At 37.4% G+C, this 20238-nt stretch overlaps 1 protein-coding gene across 1 annotated transcript; it reads left to right on the top strand.

Moving 5' to 3' along the window:
• The first annotated feature begins 292 nt into the window (after positions 1–292).
• On the top strand, positions 293–15136 carry tmub1 (transmembrane and ubiquitin-like domain containing 1). The gene is made up of 3 exons (XM_067363726.1): positions 293–389; positions 6745–7313; positions 13475–15136. Exons 2-3 carry the CDS (start codon positions 6790–6792, stop codon positions 13824–13826), a joined length of 876 nt encoding a protein of 291 aa, XP_067219827.1. The 5' UTR covers positions 293–389; positions 6745–6789; the 3' UTR covers positions 13827–15136.
• Positions 15137–20238: the final 5102 nt, after the last annotated feature.

The raw sequence follows: 20238 nt of genomic DNA, 5'->3' as shown, positions 1-20238 counted from the left end.
TTCTTCAGTGGAACACACAAAAAATATATATTTTAAAGAATGTTGGTATTGAAGCCATTGAGTTCTATTGTATGGATTTATATGGATATGTATTTGTCAAAACATCTTTTATACGCCACAGGAGACAGAATTTTTGACATGAACTGTCCCTTTAAATATTTCCTACTAACATAATTATATTTGTCAATTTACATATACTTCAGTGTTTAAATTTGGACTTGTTAGACTTGTAGGATTTGTGTGAAACCAATAAACTTTTATTTTGAAGGGGGATATTTTCCTTAAACCGGAAGTCGTATTTGTGGCATCGTTCTAGCCTGCCAGTGATCAGGAAGCGAGACGTTAAACGGTGTGAATCATGGACCATCATACGATGTGATATGTCAGCGGTAAGTCATTTTTTCAGAGCCTCATATAGGTTTTCTAAAAAGTTTGAACTCTGCTCATTTCGAGGACACATTCAGTTGAGACGTAACAGCTGTGTTGAGCGCGTGTTAGCAGCTCGCGAGCTTGTTTCGTGGCTGTAGCGGTGCGCGAGCGCTCACCTGCCTCTGCGTTCACAGACAGATCTTTACTTATAAACACACACCTGATGCTCTTGACCCCAAAACTCACGGCTTTAGAAAAGACGAGAGTTGGACGTTTTTATAAAAAAATTGTTAACTTAAACTTTTTCTGTATGTACTGGCTAACTTACGTGGCTGTTGCCATCTGTTTGTTCGTTTCCTGTACCTTTACATTGTGTTTTATGATTTGGATCAGTAAATCCACCTTCGTTCATCTGGCCAATCACACCTGTTTATTTACATCTATTTAACTGCATAATTTTTTAAAAGGCGTTACTTTTAAAGCGATAGTTCACCCAGACACCCTGTCATCATTTACTCGTCGTATGGCTTTATTTCTGTTTTCGCAGGATGACAGCCCTTTCTTCACTTTCAGTGCATGTAAAAAGATGCTATGAATATGAGAAGACTGCCCCTGATATTCCGCCTAACATCTCATATTTTTGTTCCATCGGTCAAATAAAGTCATAGAGGTTTTAAATATATTCTGAGGAAAATATTTTACCCTCTTTGCTCTTGAGAAATGTACTGTAAAGTGGACTGCATGCATAATGAGAGGAGCTGTCATCAGGCAGCATGAGATATGGCCTAAACTTGCTGACAGCCACAGTTAAAGAGTGGAAATATCTGAACCACTTCACTGCTCCTGTTCAAAGGTTGCGGCTTATGCCTTGTAAAAGTTTAAAGGATTGTACACAGAGCCTATGTCTGCTTACACAGTCATGCTCTGGGAAAACATCACATTTATAGACCAAACATCTAATTTATCCACACCTTTGATTATATGCATTATTTCATGTTTCAAGTACATTTATCAATTAACTTTAAAAGAAGGCTCCATATTTTTTCAAAAGCAGTCATTTTGTTTCTAAGTGAGGCAGTCATTTTTTCAAGTGTTAATGTGTCTATTAATAGATTGAATCATTTGGTGATAGATATTTTTGTTCTGTCCTTCCAGTTTAATAGTTTTTTAGCTAAAATAGATGAGAGAAATGCTTTTGCTTCTTTTGAAACATTAATCGGAGAAAGATCTCTTGACAGAAATACTGAAGCGGACTTAGAGAGATTAAAGGTGCAATAGGTAATATTTTTGCAGTAAAATATCCAAAAACCACTAGGCCAGTGTTATATATTTTGTGCACTTGAGTACTTACAAAATCCCAAATGTTTCCAACTATTTGTAAATTGTGAGAAAATTGCAATTTTAACCAAGGCTTACCCTTGGTTTCCAGTTTTATTTTGCAAAAACCATGGAAACACCAAAGACACTTTAATATTTTAATGTTTTATTAGGCATGGGAACAACTGTTTGGATATATTTATAGACAAACTAATTATTGTTATATAGCTCAACACATTTAGTCTTACTGTTTAAATCTAATTTTCTTGATTTTTTTTTTTTTTTTGTGAGTACCATGCTTTACCATGCCTCAGAGAAAAACACTATTTTGTGAAGTAGCTAACATAGCATAATCAGATGCAGCTTTATTTTTAGTAACAGTAATACAGAATTTTCTCCATCGTACAATACATTTTAAATTAATTGCATGCATTTATCAACACAAGCCATCCAGCATTTAATATGATATTCTATTATCGATCTATCTTACTGCAGTGTGCAACAGTGTCTCACAGTATCCACCGAGCGAACGTACAGAGTAACGTTATAAGATAATTTTCAACACACTCAAATGTATCTAATATGATAAACAGAGCTGCATTACCTCATACTCATGACTGGAAAATTAGAAGCAGTGCTGGCGACTGTGTCATAATAAAAGTCCTGCTGCTCGTGAGGCGTGTGTTGCACAATCACTCCAGCGGCCTCGTTTAGCTCCCACAACACTCGCTCCTGCTCTGCTTCATACTACAGTAACGTTAATAATCTCATCCATGAACATGGTTTCTTCCTGAGTCCTATCTTAACCTTTTTCCACCGTCCGTTGAGGTGGAGACCACATGTCCCAAGATTCCGCACTCAAACTCTATCGACCTCTAGCGGACAGAAAATATTACATATTGCACCTTTTAAAGTCTAGAATCGCTTCAAGTTTGTATATGACTTCTGACCAGAATTTCTTTATGTATATACAGAAGGAAAGGCCATTTTCCCATAAGGAGTTTTCCCCTTCATACACTAAGCCAGAAGTCTTTATTTCAATATGCCAACAAAATGAAAGAAGAATTTTGAATCCAGCTTTGTCCAGTGTTCAGATTTTTTGTATGCAAATTTGGACATTTTTAGTTAGATAATGCTTATTTAAACAACCTTTCAGAAAACGTCTAATGCAAAACAGTTGTCTTGTTGTACTGTGATAAATCAATTTGGGAAGTATGGTGATATCTATTAGTATTTGTTCCCCATTTACCTTTTGTATCTTGCTTTAATTAAAGATTATCTCAACCTTATTGCCCTGGAAACTGCACTGATCTGTGATGATCATTGGTTCAAATTTGATTCACTTTAAAAAATGCTTAACTCATGAATTCTTGATTAGGGTTCAGTGATTTTAAAGACTTCTCTTGAGCCTTGAGCGAAGTTTTCTTCTGGTATTATGGGTAAAATAAACACTTTTTGAATATTTATGGGCTAAGAATTTGTGTAAATAAACACCATTGAGATACAATTTCAGCTTAAGGTTTTTCGCTTTTGGCATTTCAGATTTTTTTTTTGTAACTTCTAGCCTATTTGATTATGCCATTAGTTACTGAATGTTGTACATCTTGAAGGTTTCACTGTAGATCATTCATATTTCACAAATAAATCTTCATTGTAACTTAAAGGTGCAGTAAGCGATTTCAGAGAATCATTGTTGAACACTGTTGATATTTGAAATCAACCCAAACTTACACACCCCTCCCTTCATTGCTTCACCCCCAAAATGTACGAAAACTCAATGCAAGAGTGGATATCTCTTTATCATAGCAGAAGCAAAGCAAAATAAAGTGAAGATGACAAACGAATGACAAGAAAGAATAAAAAATGAACATGCAGTACTCAAGTATACACAGTCAAGCAAGAGTTTGTTGTTAGTCTCCAGTAGCACATACTCAAAGCCAGTGTACTCGCGTATGGAGCAGAAACAACGCAACCTCAGCATCCTTTTCCAGGCCTTCCCACTTAGGTTTCTCCAGCATAGGAAAGCTTTTCTAATATTAATGTGTCCTGAAGCTATTTCCTGATCATAACACTTCTTTTTCCAGTGATATCCCTTTGACCTTTTCTCTTTTGTAATGTCTCTCAGCTGTCTCTCTTTCTACAGTCTTTTTTTCAGATCTCCCTCTTGCCTACTCCTCTCTCTCTCTCTTCCCCCACCATGAGTGGACACGCCCCCTACTGCTGCTGATTGGCTGCAAGTTGTTTATTGTTCGGTTCGATCCACTTTCAACAGTGTTTTTCAGAAATCGCTTACTGCAGCTTTAGGCAGACAATATGAGAATGAGGGGCTAAATCTTAGTAAATGCAAAATATTATGGAGTCAAATCTAAAGCTGTGAAATGCTGGAAGGCCACGACTAAAGGCCCGTTCACACCAAGAATGATAACGATAATGAAACGATATCATTGGGATCACTTTCAGAACGATTTTTTTTTTTTGTACGATTGACAGCCGATCAGAAATCTTTCTAAAATGGCAGACAGCATTGCGGAGAAGTTAATCGCAAAGGTGCAGAAAAAGCCACCACTTTTTGAGAAGTCAGCCCCCCCTTTTCAAGGATACTTTAAAGTACACATGAAATCAAAATTGACCCTATTTACTTTGTTAGTGCATATTTAGGGCCCTATGAAATCCGTTTTATTCTTTCCCCTCAAATTTTATTTTTACCAAATTCTGTTTTCTGGATTCCATTTTAATGGCTTATTTCCATTTTAATAATCAAAGCATGTCTAATTAATTGAATTCTTAAAAACAACAATATTTATTAATTAAAAAAATATATTTTTATGATTTTTTTTTTCTTTTCAGAAGTTCTGTTGTATTTAAATTTTTCGGGCAATCAAATGAACGCATACCATTTAATTTATTTTTTAAAAAAATTTTGTCAAACAATGTGCTGCACAACAGAGCTTTACTGTTAAAATTAAAACATGGAAGAAACACTGAGATTATTGTTTAAAATATATTTTAATAATTTAGTGTTAAATAAATTGATCTAAATTCTACTGTACAACAGTAATATGTTTGTCAAGGTAAATCGAACTTTTATTTTGGTTTGCCTAGAGCTTTGAGTTTCTCTGTGTTTATGACGGTAGTTTTCTCAAATGAAGCGGTTAAATGCTTATGAAGTGACTCTCAGAGCAGCTCTGGAGATGAATACGTGCGTTCATATAGTGAGACGACAGAGGACGAAAACACCGCGAGCATCGCACGTGCTTCAGTTTGCGTGCGTCCGCACGTCTGCGTGAGTGTGTGAGGCGGTGTGAGGTAAATGAAACTGCGCTTCTGCATCATTCATTTCAGAGTCACACAGGCATGCAGGATTCATGTTTAAATAGTCTTTTTGCGGTTTAATATTCAGTCACTAGTCTATATCACGATTTAATTTAAGTGTACTGACCTGCTTTTAATTCATTCATCAAAAATTTGACAAATTCCGTGACATTCCGCGTTATATAGTAAATTCCATTTTTATGAATGGATTCCGCGATTCCGATCACAGAATCGCGGAAATTATAGGGCCCTACATATTACTAGTCTTATAGTGAACAATTAATCCGTGCAAGTTAAACAACAGAAAAAAATTGTTTGTCGCGGTAATCTTTAATCAAAATCTGAAAAGTTACTTCTGGTCTGGAATGGCGTTCCTTCTCTGATGACTTCAGTTTGACGGCTTGGGTTGAAAACACGCAAACCACTCCTCTGCCACCGTTGGTCTACTATGAGCGAGAGATGGAGAGGAGGAGCGCTAAAGTAAAACTCTACCCTCTATTCAATATTTCGTTTCACTTGGAAATATGTCACAACACTGGAGAAAAATCGTTTGTAACTTCCGGTTCATGCGGACTATAAAGAAAATGGATAGGCCTATATGGAAAACAATCAGTCATACCCTTGGAATAATTGGTGAGAAGTTTTAACAATCAGATCATTATGTCAGACTAGCAAACAGTGTAACCTAAAAATTGCCTCAGGTATCCAGCCCTAGTTTCGACAACATTGTCTTGCTTCCTTGCAAAGTTGCAGTGAAAAATATTAGACATTGTTTTTATTCCACTATATTAACTTCGTCAGCTAAATTCACTGTTAGATTATATTGATTACACTAGCTAGATTCACTTGAAACATAGCTGGTTAAAGCCATGTAAATGCAACAAGAACAGCAAAAACATGTTGTACATACTTTGAAACCGCAGAGCGTGAGCTTAGAATAAACAGACCATTATCGTTTGTTTGTGTGGATGCAAATATAGTTAACTTCATAGTTATCATTCTTGGTGTGAATGGGCCTTAATTCTTCAAATAAGGGTCAGGTTTGACTTGTATAGACCACCTGTGGAACGTTCTTTAAATTGGTTAATTTAAACAGGAAGTTTGTTTTTATGTTTTTAGATTTTTTTCCCCCCTACAAAGACTGGTTTCATTAACAGTGGCAGAGTTTGTATTTGTAGTTTATTTATCATAAATCTATAAAGAATAATGATCCCAAGACAACAGAAAGGTTCAAATGTCTTCATCACATCTTATTAAAATGATCAAGGTTCCCACAATCATGAGAAACCTGCAAATATTTGGGAATTTTAAAAAGGTGTTTTCATGGAATAGTCAGAAAACAGTTTATTGATATAAAATAATGTTTTCACCATAAATATAGCCAGATAAACTAGCATAGCGTTAAATAAACTGAGTCAAATCTTTCAAAGTCATTTACATTTTTTTTATAGTGAACATCAATTGTTCTATTTGTGCTTCAAAAAGTACTTGTCCCATAATACGTATAATTGTAAATTCACAAGATTGATATATAAATGGTCATATAAATGGAAATATGCTTGTGCAGTCTCTGTGATTCAAAATATTGATACGGGATTTAAAAAAAAAGCCTAATCCAGCAATAACTGGAAAGGATATTTAGTGAAAACTGTAGGAACCCTGAATGATGCATAATGCAGATCTTTTATTTGACAGAAATAATGAACTTGCACGAATGTGATTAGTAATTGTGAACATGTGCTGTAGGTGCCTAGTCTGAAGTTGCCTTAGTCCAGGACTCAGCAGACCAGGATGGCTCTGATAGAGGGTGTGGGTGACGAGGTCACCCTGCTCTTTGGAGTGGTGTTCCTGGTGCTTGTCCTGGTTCTGGCCTGGGCCTCCACTCACACTGTTGAAACCCCTGAACACCTCCTCTCACCCAGCCCAGGGACCTCCCCCTCCACAGAGACTGACAGCCAGGAGCCGCTCCCCTCGGGTAACACGGACTCGTCGCCCAGCGGTGTCAGGGAGAATGATAAGAGTGAGCCTGGAACAGAAGCGGGAGCGGTGGGACAGTCCTCGGATGGTAGTAGGGCTGGAGGAGGTGAGGGAGGCCTCCTGGAGGAAGCAGGGATTGGGAGTGATGGGTTGAGACATCGAGAATCAGCGGGTCCCTCGACTCAACCTCCAGCCAGCGCCCCAAGTGCCACACAGCCTTCGGCCGAAGATGCACCAAATGACACCCAAAGAAACATGGTGCTCAGGCTGAAGTTCTTGAATGATACAGAGAGGACAGCGCAAGTGAATCCTCAAGACACGATTGGTTACATTAAACGGTAAGCAACTGAATACCCAACCTAAAATAATTTTGCTATCAAATGTTTAAGGTAAGATGCTCAAGACAGCATATAGATTACAGCAGATGGAAACATGGTAAGAATTTAATTTTTTTTATAATTGGCATATTTAGGTCAAAATGGTTTAAAAACAATTCAAATTGGGCAATTTCAAATTTAAGAATTGCTAATTAGTTGTAGCAACACCCCACCGAATTAAATTAAGTATTTAACTTTTATATTTTTATATTTAAAAAGATTAGTTAAAATGTGTGTGTGTGTATATATATATATATATATATATATATATATATATATATATATTAAAAAAATTGGGGAAAAAAGTTTCTAGTCAGCAAATTTCTCAGTTCATTTTAATTCTATGTCCTTAAAGGGAATATCCACCCAAAAATCGTCATCTCTCTCTCTCTCTCTCTCTCTCTCTCTCTCTCTCTCTCTCTCTCTCTCTCTCTCTCTCTCTCTCTCTCTCTCTCTCTCTCTCTCTCTCTCTCTCTCTCTCTCTCTCTCTCTCATGTTTTTCAAAACCTGTATGCATTTCTTTCTTTTGCTGACTGCTGAACACAAAAGAAGATGCTTGGAAGAATGTTGATAACCGAACAGTTTCAGTACCCATTAACTTCCATTGTGTTTTTTGCCCAATGGAAGTCAATGAAACTGTTTAGCTACTAACATTCTTTAAAATATCTTCCACAGAAAAAAGAAACGCATATAGATTTGGAACAACATGAGGGTGAGCAGGTGATGACAGAGTTTTGAATTTGGGGTGGATCATCTCTTTAAATTCAAATTGCAGTTCTGTGTCCTGCTTGGTACCTCAATTCAAATTCAAAAATTCAGTTGGATTTTAACAGGTGTTCTTAATTCAGTTCTAAATGTTGCGCAACCCTGCTTCTGTTTGTCTTCTGTTTTCACACGTACAACATTGTAGATGTATAATAACCTTAAAAGTAGGGTAGGCAATTGCGGAGAGGCTAGCAATAGCAAGTTAGCTTTTAAAGCATGAGATCCCACCCTCCCTTCAGAGCGGTCTCCAAAGCCATGCCTCCTTCAAAATACACACCGCACACAGCAGAGTGTGCGACGCACCACAAGCCGAGATGACATTAAATTACCTCATGTTTCAAACTACATAAAAATACAATAATAATGAACATAAACAAGCTCTAGTTGTACCACCTGATTGCTGCAGATTAATTTCGGCGTTGATAGTGTTGACCAGGCATAGACTGTAAAAAAAGATTGACGACGCACCTTCACTCTCTGAAGCTGCCAGTGTGCCAATATGACACCGTCATCTTGAGTCTCGAATCTGCGCATAGTGAACTTGGAGCCCAATTCTGCGCAGTAGTGAGCGCGAAGTGGAGCCGTGATACCAAGGTCATTATATTGGTGTGAAATAAACAGTTCTGGGAATGTAGACATTAAAGTTAAAGATCCAATCTCCTCCCAGAGATCCAGAAAAAAGTCAGTTGGTGCTTCAGTGACTACTTCACTCAGAGAAGCTGCCAATCTCAGCTGTCAATCATGACGTCAAAACCCACATTTTTATAGCATCAAATAACTAACTAAAAACAAACTTAATTAAAACTTATCTAACATCAGCGTGATAATAACTGCCTAAAATGACAAACTAGGGCTGCACAATTATTAATTGCAATTAATCGTGTGCAAAATAAGTCTGTTTACGTAATATATGTGTGTTATGTGCATAATTATGTATATATAAATACACACATACATGTGTATCTTTAAGAAATATATGCATGTATAAATAAATATATTTATTTATATACAATTTATATTATATATATATATTTTTTTCTTTATATATATATATATATATATATATATATAAATATATATATTTATATATATATACACACACACACACACACACACACACACACACACACACACACACACACACACACACACACACACACACACACACACACACACACACACACACACACACACACACACACACACACACATATTACGTAAACAAAGACACTTATTTTGCACACTATTAATCGCGATTAATAATTGTGCAGCCTTTAAAAAAAAAAAGGTTTGACATGTAATTTGATTATTTAGTTGGTCACATCCTATTACATTACTTGGAGAGGGTGGGGTTTTACTGCATCCAGCCACCTGGGGGCGATCGAGACACATTACCTGCCATCTCGAAATTAAGGTTACGACATGGCGTGAACCCAGCATAAGCTCGTTGTTTTGGTTCAGGAGGAACTATAAAACTATACAAAAAAAAAAAACTATAAGAAACTATAAAAAACTATTGTTTTTGGCTCTCAGTGACTGTCTTGCTACAACTCTGCATAGCCTTACGGAATGCACTGATGACGTGTGTGCGAAGATATGGAAATACTTATGTTGACAGGCAGGTAGGACATTGTATGGACCAAACACTTTTTGGTCCTGAGACTTCCACAGAAGAGATATGTAACATGTTTTAATATTTAGATCACTTCTATTATCCTATCAGGATGTGAAGAGAGTTTCAACCAGTATAACAAAACGTGTTTGTAAAACAAATTGCCAACATTTAAGAAAGCATTTTTTGGTGCATATTTGATTTTTCTGCATAGGTTGTATCCTTGGCTACCTGTTAATTGTCACCAGGCAACATATACATTTCTGTCAGTCAATAAGAAAGTTAATGCCAAGAAAATGTCTGCAACAACAGCCCACACACAGTTACCGGCCAGAGACCTTTTGTTCCAACACTACTTCTCTTTCCTATGCAGTGTGTAGCACCATGCTTTCAGTCAGAAGAGTGAACCAAAAAAAGAGATCTCCTTGAGCCTCATGAGACACAATTATCCATTCTTACAAGCAGTAACCATTCTATTAAAATCAGGCAGAAGGGTTCTTCTGTGTCTACTGGAAACAGGAGGCATTGAGTGTGTGGGAGTTCACATCATGTTTGCAGTAGGTGAATGCACCCTTTCGAGAGGTCAGATTGGAGAGTTTCAGTTTTGGAAAGTTATTCATTGGGAAGACATTTTGAATAGAATTTAAACATTGCTGAGCAGCTTTACAAAATACCTGCATTTTCTGCAAATGATAGTATTTAAAACGGTATTTAATTCAGTTTTCTTTTTTTGAATGCTTCAGTTATTCCAAACTACCTAAGAATGTTCTATTAAAATAGTTTAAATGCATCAGCACAGCATTTTTAGATGACAATTTAATTTGCGCCTGCATTTTTGCATGGTGTGGACTTGAAAGGTTTTTCTGAACTTTTTTTTTTTTTTTTTTTTTAAGGATTTCTGAAGGCTGTGAGACCTTTTGTCATTATGATTATTTGCCTTTTGTTTGTCTGGAGCTACACAATTTGACCAAAAAATCATAGTGACTATTTTGACATTGTGATTTGAACTTTGATATGGTATCTGCTTGGATATCAGAGCTAAAATAAAATCAGAATGAAAGAGCAGCTCTTATATTCTCTTGAAATATTAGAACCCCTTTTATTTAAAGGGGGGGGGGGTCACACAGTTTCTGCTAATCTTGAGTACATATAGAGTAACATTGCATCCTTCATATATCCATAAAGTCTTTGATTTTGTCATATTTATAAAAGATAGATACGCTTTAGTGCCGTGGGCGGAGCTAAAGAGTCATGAGCGCGTGCAGCTTCTGCCTAGAGATCGCATGCTAGCTGCGACATCATTATAAATAAAAAGTGAACAATTCGCATTTGAATGCTGAACACTTCATCAAGAATGTCATATATAAGAAAGACTGATATTCATTTCGAGGTGTAAAATACTGCAATTTCTTTCTTACGTTGCAATCTAATGGTTATTTTTCTTAAATGAGACTGCCTCTGATGTATGCAGCCTTCAAAGGGTGCAGCCCCTGAATTGAGACACAGCCATTGTTGAAAAATCTCTCGGCTTCCATATCCCGAACGAAGCAAGTTGATGGGTGTGCTCTTGCTCTGGGTAATGTGTGTGTGTGTGTGCACACTTATCAGGGAGAAGTGCCTATATATGGAATTCCACTCTATTTTGACGTCATACAAGACACACTCGAAAAAAACTCTATGAATCCTGTACCGAAACCAGAAGCAGTGGATTTGGCACAGAAATACTCTGTCATACGGCCAACTTGTGTTTTGAAACTTTGGCCATGTTTAGCATGAGGATGCAACTCTTTTAACAGTGTAAATAAGTCAGAATGCATGAAATAGCATTACACCATAATACACCATACATAAAGGGGGTATATCATATGTAAGAATTTTTCATGTATTAATCACTTTTATTGCCAATGTGCAAACAGTTTGGAAAGAAACTTAAACAAGACCTTCCCTGACTTCCTAGGTTGTCTATGAAAGGCTATAGACTAATTTTTATGTGAAGGACTTGGGACATTTCTGCCGGGAAAATCAAAAGGATATGATGTTTATGCATGCTCCCGAGGGCCTCTCTTGTGTTATGTGATACATGAAACTAATGCACTTGTATATTACGTGTACATGAGTGCGAGCATGAGCATTAAAGGATTAGTTCACTTCAGAATTAAAATTTCCTGATAATTTACTCACCCCCAAGAGTTTCTTTCTTCAGTTGAAAAGAAGTTATGGTTTTTGAGAAAAACATACCAGAATTTTTCTCCATATAATGGACTTCAATGGCTACCAATGGGTTGAAGGTCCAAATTGCAGTTTCAGCGCAGCTTCAAAGGGCTCTACATGATCCCAGCCGAGGAATAAGGGTCTTATCTAGTGAAATGTTTGGTCATTTCCTAAAAAAAATAAAAATGTATATACTTTTTAATAGGGCTGCACGATTAATCGCATGCTATTCTCACGCGCATTTCGTCAGTAAAGCCGGTTCCCTGATTACCGCTAAATCGCCATCACCTGCTTTCAAATGAAGCGGCATTTAATAGACAGAGCCGTAGATCACTGAAAAGCCACGCAATATCGCGTTCATATCGCAGATGAATCGCCTGCGATAATGAACGCGATATTGCGTGGCTTTTCAGTGATCTACGGCTCTGTCTATTAAATGCCGCTTCATTTGAAAGCAGGTGATGGCGATTTAGCGGTAATCAGGGAACCGGCTTTACTGACGAAATGCGCGTGAGAATAGCATGCGATTAATCGTGCAGCCCTACTTTTTAACCACAAATGCTCATCTTGCACTAACTCTGCGATGCGCCACGCATTACATAATCACATTGAAAAGGTCGTAGGCGGAAGTACCGAGCAAGGTTTTACAAAGCAAATGTGCAAAGATGAAGTCAAACGGCCTTTACAAAAAAAAAGGTAAAACAATGATGTTGGACGATTTTGAAGTTGGAGGAAAAAATGAGATGGAGGATGGAGATGGAGGATGGAGATGGAGATGGAGCATGGTGCATCACAGAGCAGTGCAAGATGAACGTTTGTGGTTAAAAAGTATATACATTTTTATTTAAGAAAATTACCAATCATTTCGCTAGATAAGACCCTTATCCCTCGTCTGGGATCGTGTAGAGCACTTTGAAGCTGCATTGAAACTGCAATTTGGACCTTCAACCCGTTGAAGTTGACTATGGAGAAAAATCCTGGAATGTTTTCATCAAAAACCTTAATTTCTTTTTGACGGAAGAAAGAAAGACATAAACATCTTTGCATGGCGGTGAGTAAATTGTCAGGAAATTGTAATTCTGAAGTGAACTAATCCTTTAAGTTGCTGGCTGCAGTTTCCTTAACGGCCACTGGTGTCACTAATAACAAGGGTTTTTGAATTGTACATATAGTATTATCCCAGTTCTATATGCTTTTGCAATGTACCTGTACTTGAAAGTCATTTTTACTTTTTTTTTAATAGGGTCCACTTTTAATTTACACTCTTTATATGGTATAATTATATTGATTATTCTTATGTGTAGTCTATTTTTCTGACCTTTTTTTCGCCTTCATACAGTATTGCAAGGCGGTCTGCTTAAACCCTCAAGTCTTTGGTCAGAAAACTGAAGGAAGACTTTTTTTCTGTGTGTAGTTATTCAATAATTATTCATATGCTTAAACAAGTCAAGCAGCATTTTTGTGATCAGACCAGTATGTGTAGGTGTTTGTTTTTTGTGTATATAAACTTGTTTTTGTTTGATTGCATTTTCAGGACTTACTTTGCTGGACAGGAGCACCAGGTACGTCTGATTTACCAGGGCCAGCTCCTTCAGGACGATGCCCAGACGCTGGCCTCTCTCAACCTGGCTGACAACAGTGTTCTGCACTGCCACATCTCGCAGCACGCCACACGGGCCATGCCTGCCGGGGCACGGGCTGCTGACCAGGTGCACGTGGCGCTCAACGTAGGGAGCCTCATGGTGCCTCTGTTCGTGCTCATGCTGTCTGTGCTCTGGTACTTCCAGATCCAGTATCGGCAGTTCTTCACTGCACCTGCCACCGCCTCACTCGTGGGCATCACCATCTTCTTTAGTTTTGTTGCGTTCGGGGTATACCGCCGTTGATGGCTGTTACTATCCAATTATATTCAGCATATACGTGTTTGCACACACACAGATACTTATTCTTCGCACTTTCTCACTTACCAGTGCCAGTGGCAATGTCTTCTGGGATTTCTGGACTTTTGAGGTTTGCTGAAGGCTGTGATATCAGAGAAACATCTCTGAGGTCGTCTTTTTTGTTATTGTGGTTTTCATTTGTTTTTGTTGTTGTTTTTGTTCATCACGTTTGCCATTTTTCATCTGCTCTAAGTTAATGCTTGTCACAGATAGGAATATGCTATATATTTGATTTTTTTTTTCAAGAAAACTAGAGATGTTTATTGTGCCTGTCCTTTTTCTTTTTTTTTTTTTTCTTTTTGTATGCATGCTGCCAGTGTCAAACTGGGGCTTGCTTGTAAGAGGGTGTATGAAATGATGGTGTTCAAGTTTCAAGTGGAGGCGCGTCTGGCTGTCTACCGGACTCAAAATGTAGTAAAGCAGGTCAGGTAGAGCTGCTCTTATATGTTGGGACAATTAAAATAATTTGTGTACAATAAGGCTTTTGAAATGGAGATATAATCTATTAAATCATTCTTTTATTTACTGGTGGCTTGTCATTTCTGAAGTGCTTTACCGCTTCTCATATAATTGTTATGAGACTGATTTGTCCATTTTTGGAAAATGGTGCAGACGTTAGTGTATACCAGGGGTTCCCAAACACATTCCTGGAGCCTCCCCAACACTGTACATTTTGCATGTCTCCTTTGTCTGACACACCAGTTTCGAGAAGGGTCTGGCTGCAGACCATGGGCGAGTGCAGCTCCTCTCTCGAACAGGAAATACGTCACCTCCACTTGTGTTTTACTAACGTCTACACCTACCCCAACCCTAAACCTACCCTTGCAATAATGCAAATACAGTAATTAAATAACACAATATTGATGTGCGCATGCCCAGCGACCATAGCTGTAGCTAGCTCCACTAGAAGTGACGTATTTCTGCCCTTGAGTGGAGCTCCACTTCCCCCTTCAGGCTGCAGCCAGCCCCTATTGCCCACTTTAGGTCCTGGAGTCTCGACTAATGAGCTGATGGTCTGAATCAGGTGTGTTTGATTAAGGAGACATGGAAAACATGCATGGTTGGGGAGGCTCCAGGAATGTATTTGGGAACCCCTGGTGTATACTATAGCCCCAAAAATGTAAAGTCATACATAAAAATGTCTTAATGTCATTTAAATAAAAAAATAAAACATCACACCAAATGGTATCTGCAAACAAGTGACCAGTTTTTCTCAGAGCTAGATTTACTTTCTTTCTAGAATGTTTTTTAAAGGATTAGTTCACTTTAAAATGAAAATTGCCCCATGATTTACTCACCCTCAAGCCATCCTAGGTATATATGACTTTCTTCTTCCAGATGAATACAATCGGAGTTCGATTAATAAATATCCTGAAGAAAGTGTGTCCATCCATCATAAACGTACTCCACACGGCTCCGGGGGGTTAATAAAGGCCTTCTGAAGTGAAGCGATGTGTTTGTGTAAGAAAAATATCCATATTTAACAAGTTATAAAGTCAAATATCTAGCTTCCACCAGACAGCCTTCCGTATTCTACTTACGAAGAAAGTGTAACATCTCTCACAGTTCAAAATTCTTACGATACGTCCTACGCCTTCCGTATTCTTACGAAGAAAGCGTAAGTGACGCGACGGAAGGCGGTCTGGCGGAAGCTAGTTATTTTACTTTATGAAGTGTTAAATATGGATATTTTTCTTACACAAACGCATCCCTTCACTTTAGAAGGCCTTTATTAAACCCCCGGAGCCGTGTGGAGCACGTTTCACTTTTTTTCAAGCTTCAAACAGGTGGTTTCCGTGCACTGCCATTATAAAGCTTAGGAGCATCAGGGTGATTATTAAAGGTTTAGTTCACCCAGAAATGAAAATTCGGTCATTTATTACTCACCCTCATGCCGTTCCACACCCGTAAGACCTCTGATCATTTTTGGAACACAAATTAAGATATTTTAGTTGAAATCCGATGGCTTAGTGAGGCCTTCATAGCCAGCAATGACATTTCCTCTCTCAATAGGGCTGCACGATATATCGCATGCGATTGTCACGCGCATTTCGTCAGTAAAGCCGGTTCCCTGATTACCGCTAAATCGTCATCACCTACTTTCAAATGGAGCGGCATTTAATAAAACGCAATATCGCGTTCATTATCGAAGGCGATTCATCTGTGATATGAACGCGATATTGCGTGGCTTGTCAGTGAACTACGGCTCTGTCTGTTAAATGCCGCTCCATTTGAAAGCAGGTGATGCCTATTTCGTGGTAATCAGGGAACCGGCTTTACTGACGAAATGCGCGTGACAATCACATGCGATATATCGCCCAGCCCTATCTCTCAAGATCCATTAATGTACTAAGAATATATTTAAATCAGTTCATGTGAGTACAGTGGTTCAATATTAATATTATAAAGTGACGAGAATATTTTTGGTGCGCCAAAAAAAACAAAATAACGACTTGTATAGTGATGGACGATTTCAAAACACTGCTTCAGGAAGCTTCGGAGCATTATGAATCTTTTGTGTCGGATCATGATTCGGATCACGTGTCAAACTGCTGAAATTACGTGACTTTGGTGCTCCGAACAGCTGATTCGACACGCTGATTTTTTTTTTGGCGCACCAGAAATATTCCTGTTGCTTTATAATATTAATATTGAACCACTGTACTCACATGAACTGATTTAAATATATTCTTAGTACATTAATGGATCTTGAGAGAGGAAATGTCATTGCTCCCTATGCAGGCCTCATGGAGCCATCGGATTTCAACAAAAATATCTCAATTTGCATTCCGAAGATTAACGAAGGTCTTACGGGTGTGGAACGACATGAGGGTGAGTAATAAATGACATTATTTAAATTTTTGGGTGAACTAACCCTTTAATATAACTCTTCTTTCTGATGAACACAATCGGAAAGTCATATTCACCTAGGATGGCTTGAGTGTAAGTAAATCATGGGGCAATTTTCATTTTAAAGTGAACTTTACTGTATGTTTTAAGTTACTTCCACTCCAGTATCTGACATGACTTCAAGTTTGACAAGAAAATGTCCAAAAAATGAAAACTACTACAATAGCTTTTGTCTTAATTTTGAACATTATACCTTTTTTTTGTGAAATGTTAGGTGGAAAAAATCTACTTGTGCTGTTTTTACAACAACAAAAAAAAAAAATGCCACTTGGTTTGATGTTTTGTTACATAATGCTAAGACATTTAGATAATATTTGTGAATCATGTGGGTTTTAAGTATCCAGATAACTTCTGGGGCCACTACATATATATATATATATATATATATATATATATATATATATATATTGGCCTATATATAAAACACATTTTTACGTTGGGTAAAACGCAATGTAAAATGTATGTAAATGTAAGCTTTCTTTGGCCCTCACATTCACAGAGACTAAATTCCTTGTAGAATTTACATAGAAAAGACTATTCTTTTTGCAATGTGCATTTTAATTAATTCCGGTGAGAAGAGAAAATTTCCTTTATTCTTAATACGATAAAGTACATTCATAGTTATCTGACCGAAATGTACAGATTGCTTCCATTTGACTGTAGTTTGACGACGTTCCCTTAAAACCTTCATTGAATCGCTTGTGTCGGACGATCCCCGCGCCTGCGCTGCTGCGTCTGCCGCACTCACCGCCGCCAGAGCCCGACTGAAATCACAGACACGGGGCCTTCCTCGCCTGCATCCCTCCATCCAGCGCTCATTCCCAGGGGAGGGGGGAGTAGCCGAGAATCCGTCTGGAACAACGAAGAAGTTGCTGGACATCGACCGCGTGTAATTCAGGGGTTTCACCTCCTCAGCTGAACTGAGAGCATCAAACTTGCAGCAATGGAAAGAAAGGTAGGAATGCAACGCCATCGCTTCACAGCGTCATTATCCGCTTCAGTCTCAAATGCGTTTTAGTATTCATTATTTCAAAGCGTTTGTTGGCACGAGAGTCCTATTCAAACGTTTATACTATTCTAATTTCATGCATTGATACTAATTGACTCTTATTTGACCATAAACAGTCGTGCGCGCTTAATTGACACCTGTCAATTGAACTATTGCTCATGTCATTCAGTTGTTTGTAGAAAATGCATAATCTTGTTTTTTTTTTTTTTTTGTTTTTTTTCATCCATTTGACCGCACAGTTTTGAATATCTTCGAGATACCATATCGCATTATATGACCAACGATAGTCTATCAAAACTTCTTCCAGCTGCTTTGTTACCGATGCATCATTTAACTTGTATGGCACTGCTGATGTTGAGCACAACATCTGCTCTGCATTGTGTCTCCGTGCTTCCAGACAGTGTTGTTTGCAATGCTGAAGTTTGTAATTCTAGTGGAGGCCTGTACCTCAGCAATACCACATCACATTTACTCTTTTTACCGCAAGTAATAGGCTTTAGACCTCAGAAAATATGCATCTAACAGTACTGAAAATGAGCTCATTGATAGGAGAATGAGCTTTGAAGCACCTTTTCTGTGTGTGCACTTGGACAACTGAGCTCAAGTCTTCTCAAAACCTGTGTTTGCCCCCTCCAGCACCCCCTTCTTGTCTGATTGAATGGGACATTGCCACCCTTCTGTAATAGCCTTTATGGGGGTCCTTAAAGGGGGTCTTCTACTATAGGAAGACATTTTTCTTCCTCTTCTGTATTTTTATTTTTTTAATAGTGATAGTTGGTGCAAACAGTGCAAAACCTCGTGCAAATCTGTACAACGCTAATTATGACAGTTTACATATTTAGTTAATATATATTATATTATATATATATATATATATTATATATATTAATATATATTTATATATATAAATATATATTATATTATATATAATTAATAATTGACATATTTGGATGTTTAATTATATCAGTCTTTTCCTCCTTGTCAGTTTATTTTTTTATTTTTTATTATTGTTTAAAATTCTTTGATATATTATTTGACAAACATATTCATGCAATAATATCTCTTAAATTATTTTAATGTTTGGAACATCTGAAAGATTTAGCAGCACATTTACATCCACCAGCCTCTGAGATGCGCATTGGTTAAAGGGATAGTTAATGCAAAAATGAAAATTCTGTCATCATTTACTTGCCAAATATGTCTCAGTATTTTGTGTGTCCATATAATAATTAATTAATAAATCTGATGTGGTTTTGACCTCATGTTTTTCAAAATATATTTTTGTATTCCAAAAAAAAAAATCATACAGATTTGAAATGACGAATAAAAAATGATGGAATTTAATTTTTTTGTGTGAACTATCCCTTTAATTGCTTACTTAAATGGGTGGTTGTTTGATTTCACTTTTTTAACTTTAGTTAGTGTGTAATGTTGCTCTTAGAGCATAAACAACATCTGCAAAGTTACGACACTCAAAGTTCAATGCAAATGGAGATATTTTCTTTTAAGGAATTCTCTGTTTAAAGGTGCCGTAGAACGTCTTTTTAAAAGATGTAATATAAGTCTAAGGTGTCCCCTGAATGTGTCTGTGAAGTTTCAGCTCAAAATTCCCCATAGTTTTTTCATTTTTTTAACTGCCTATTTTGGGGCATCATTAAATATGAGCCAATTTAGGCTGCGGCTCCTTTAAATGCTCAAGCTCCCCGCCCACAGAGCTCGCGCTTGCCTTTAACATCATAAACAAAGTTCACACAGCTAATATAACCCTCAAAATGGATCTTTACAAAGTGTTCGTTATGCATACTGCATGCATACATCGGATTATGTGAGTATAGTATTTCTTTGGATGTTTACATTTGATTCTGAATGAGTTTGATTGTGCTCCGTGGCTAAAGCTAACATTACACACTGTTGGAGAGATTTATAAAGAATGAAGTTGTGTTTATGCATTATACAGACTGAAAGTGTTTAATAATGAAAATAGCAACGGCTCTCGTCTCCGTGAATACAGTAAGAAACGATGGTAACTTTAACCACATTTAACAGTACATTAGCAACATGCTAACGAAACATTTAGAAAGACTATTTACAAATATCACAAAATATCATGTTATCATGGATCATGTCAGTTATTATTGCTCCATCTGCCATTTTACGCTATTGTCCTTGCTTGCTTTACTAGTCTGATGATTCAGCTGTGCACATCCAGATGTCCTGCCCTTGTCTAATGCTTGAACAGGGGCTTGCATATGCAAATATTGGGGGCGTACATATTTATGATCCCGACTGTTACATAACAGTCGGTGTTATGTTGAGATTCGCCTGTTCTTCGGAGGTCTTTTAAACAAATGAGATTTATATAAGAAGGAGGAAACAATGGAGTTTGAGACTCACTGTATGTCATTTCCATGTACTGAACTCTTGTTATTTAATTATACC

Source organism: Chanodichthys erythropterus, chromosome 16, assembly GCF_024489055.1.
Source record: "Chanodichthys erythropterus isolate Z2021 chromosome 16, ASM2448905v1, whole genome shotgun sequence".
NCBI classification, from domain to species: Eukaryota; Metazoa; Chordata; class Actinopteri; order Cypriniformes; family Xenocyprididae; genus Chanodichthys; species Chanodichthys erythropterus.
The sequence above is the reverse complement of the archived record's forward strand: the minus strand, read 5'-3'. Positions and strand labels throughout refer to the sequence as shown.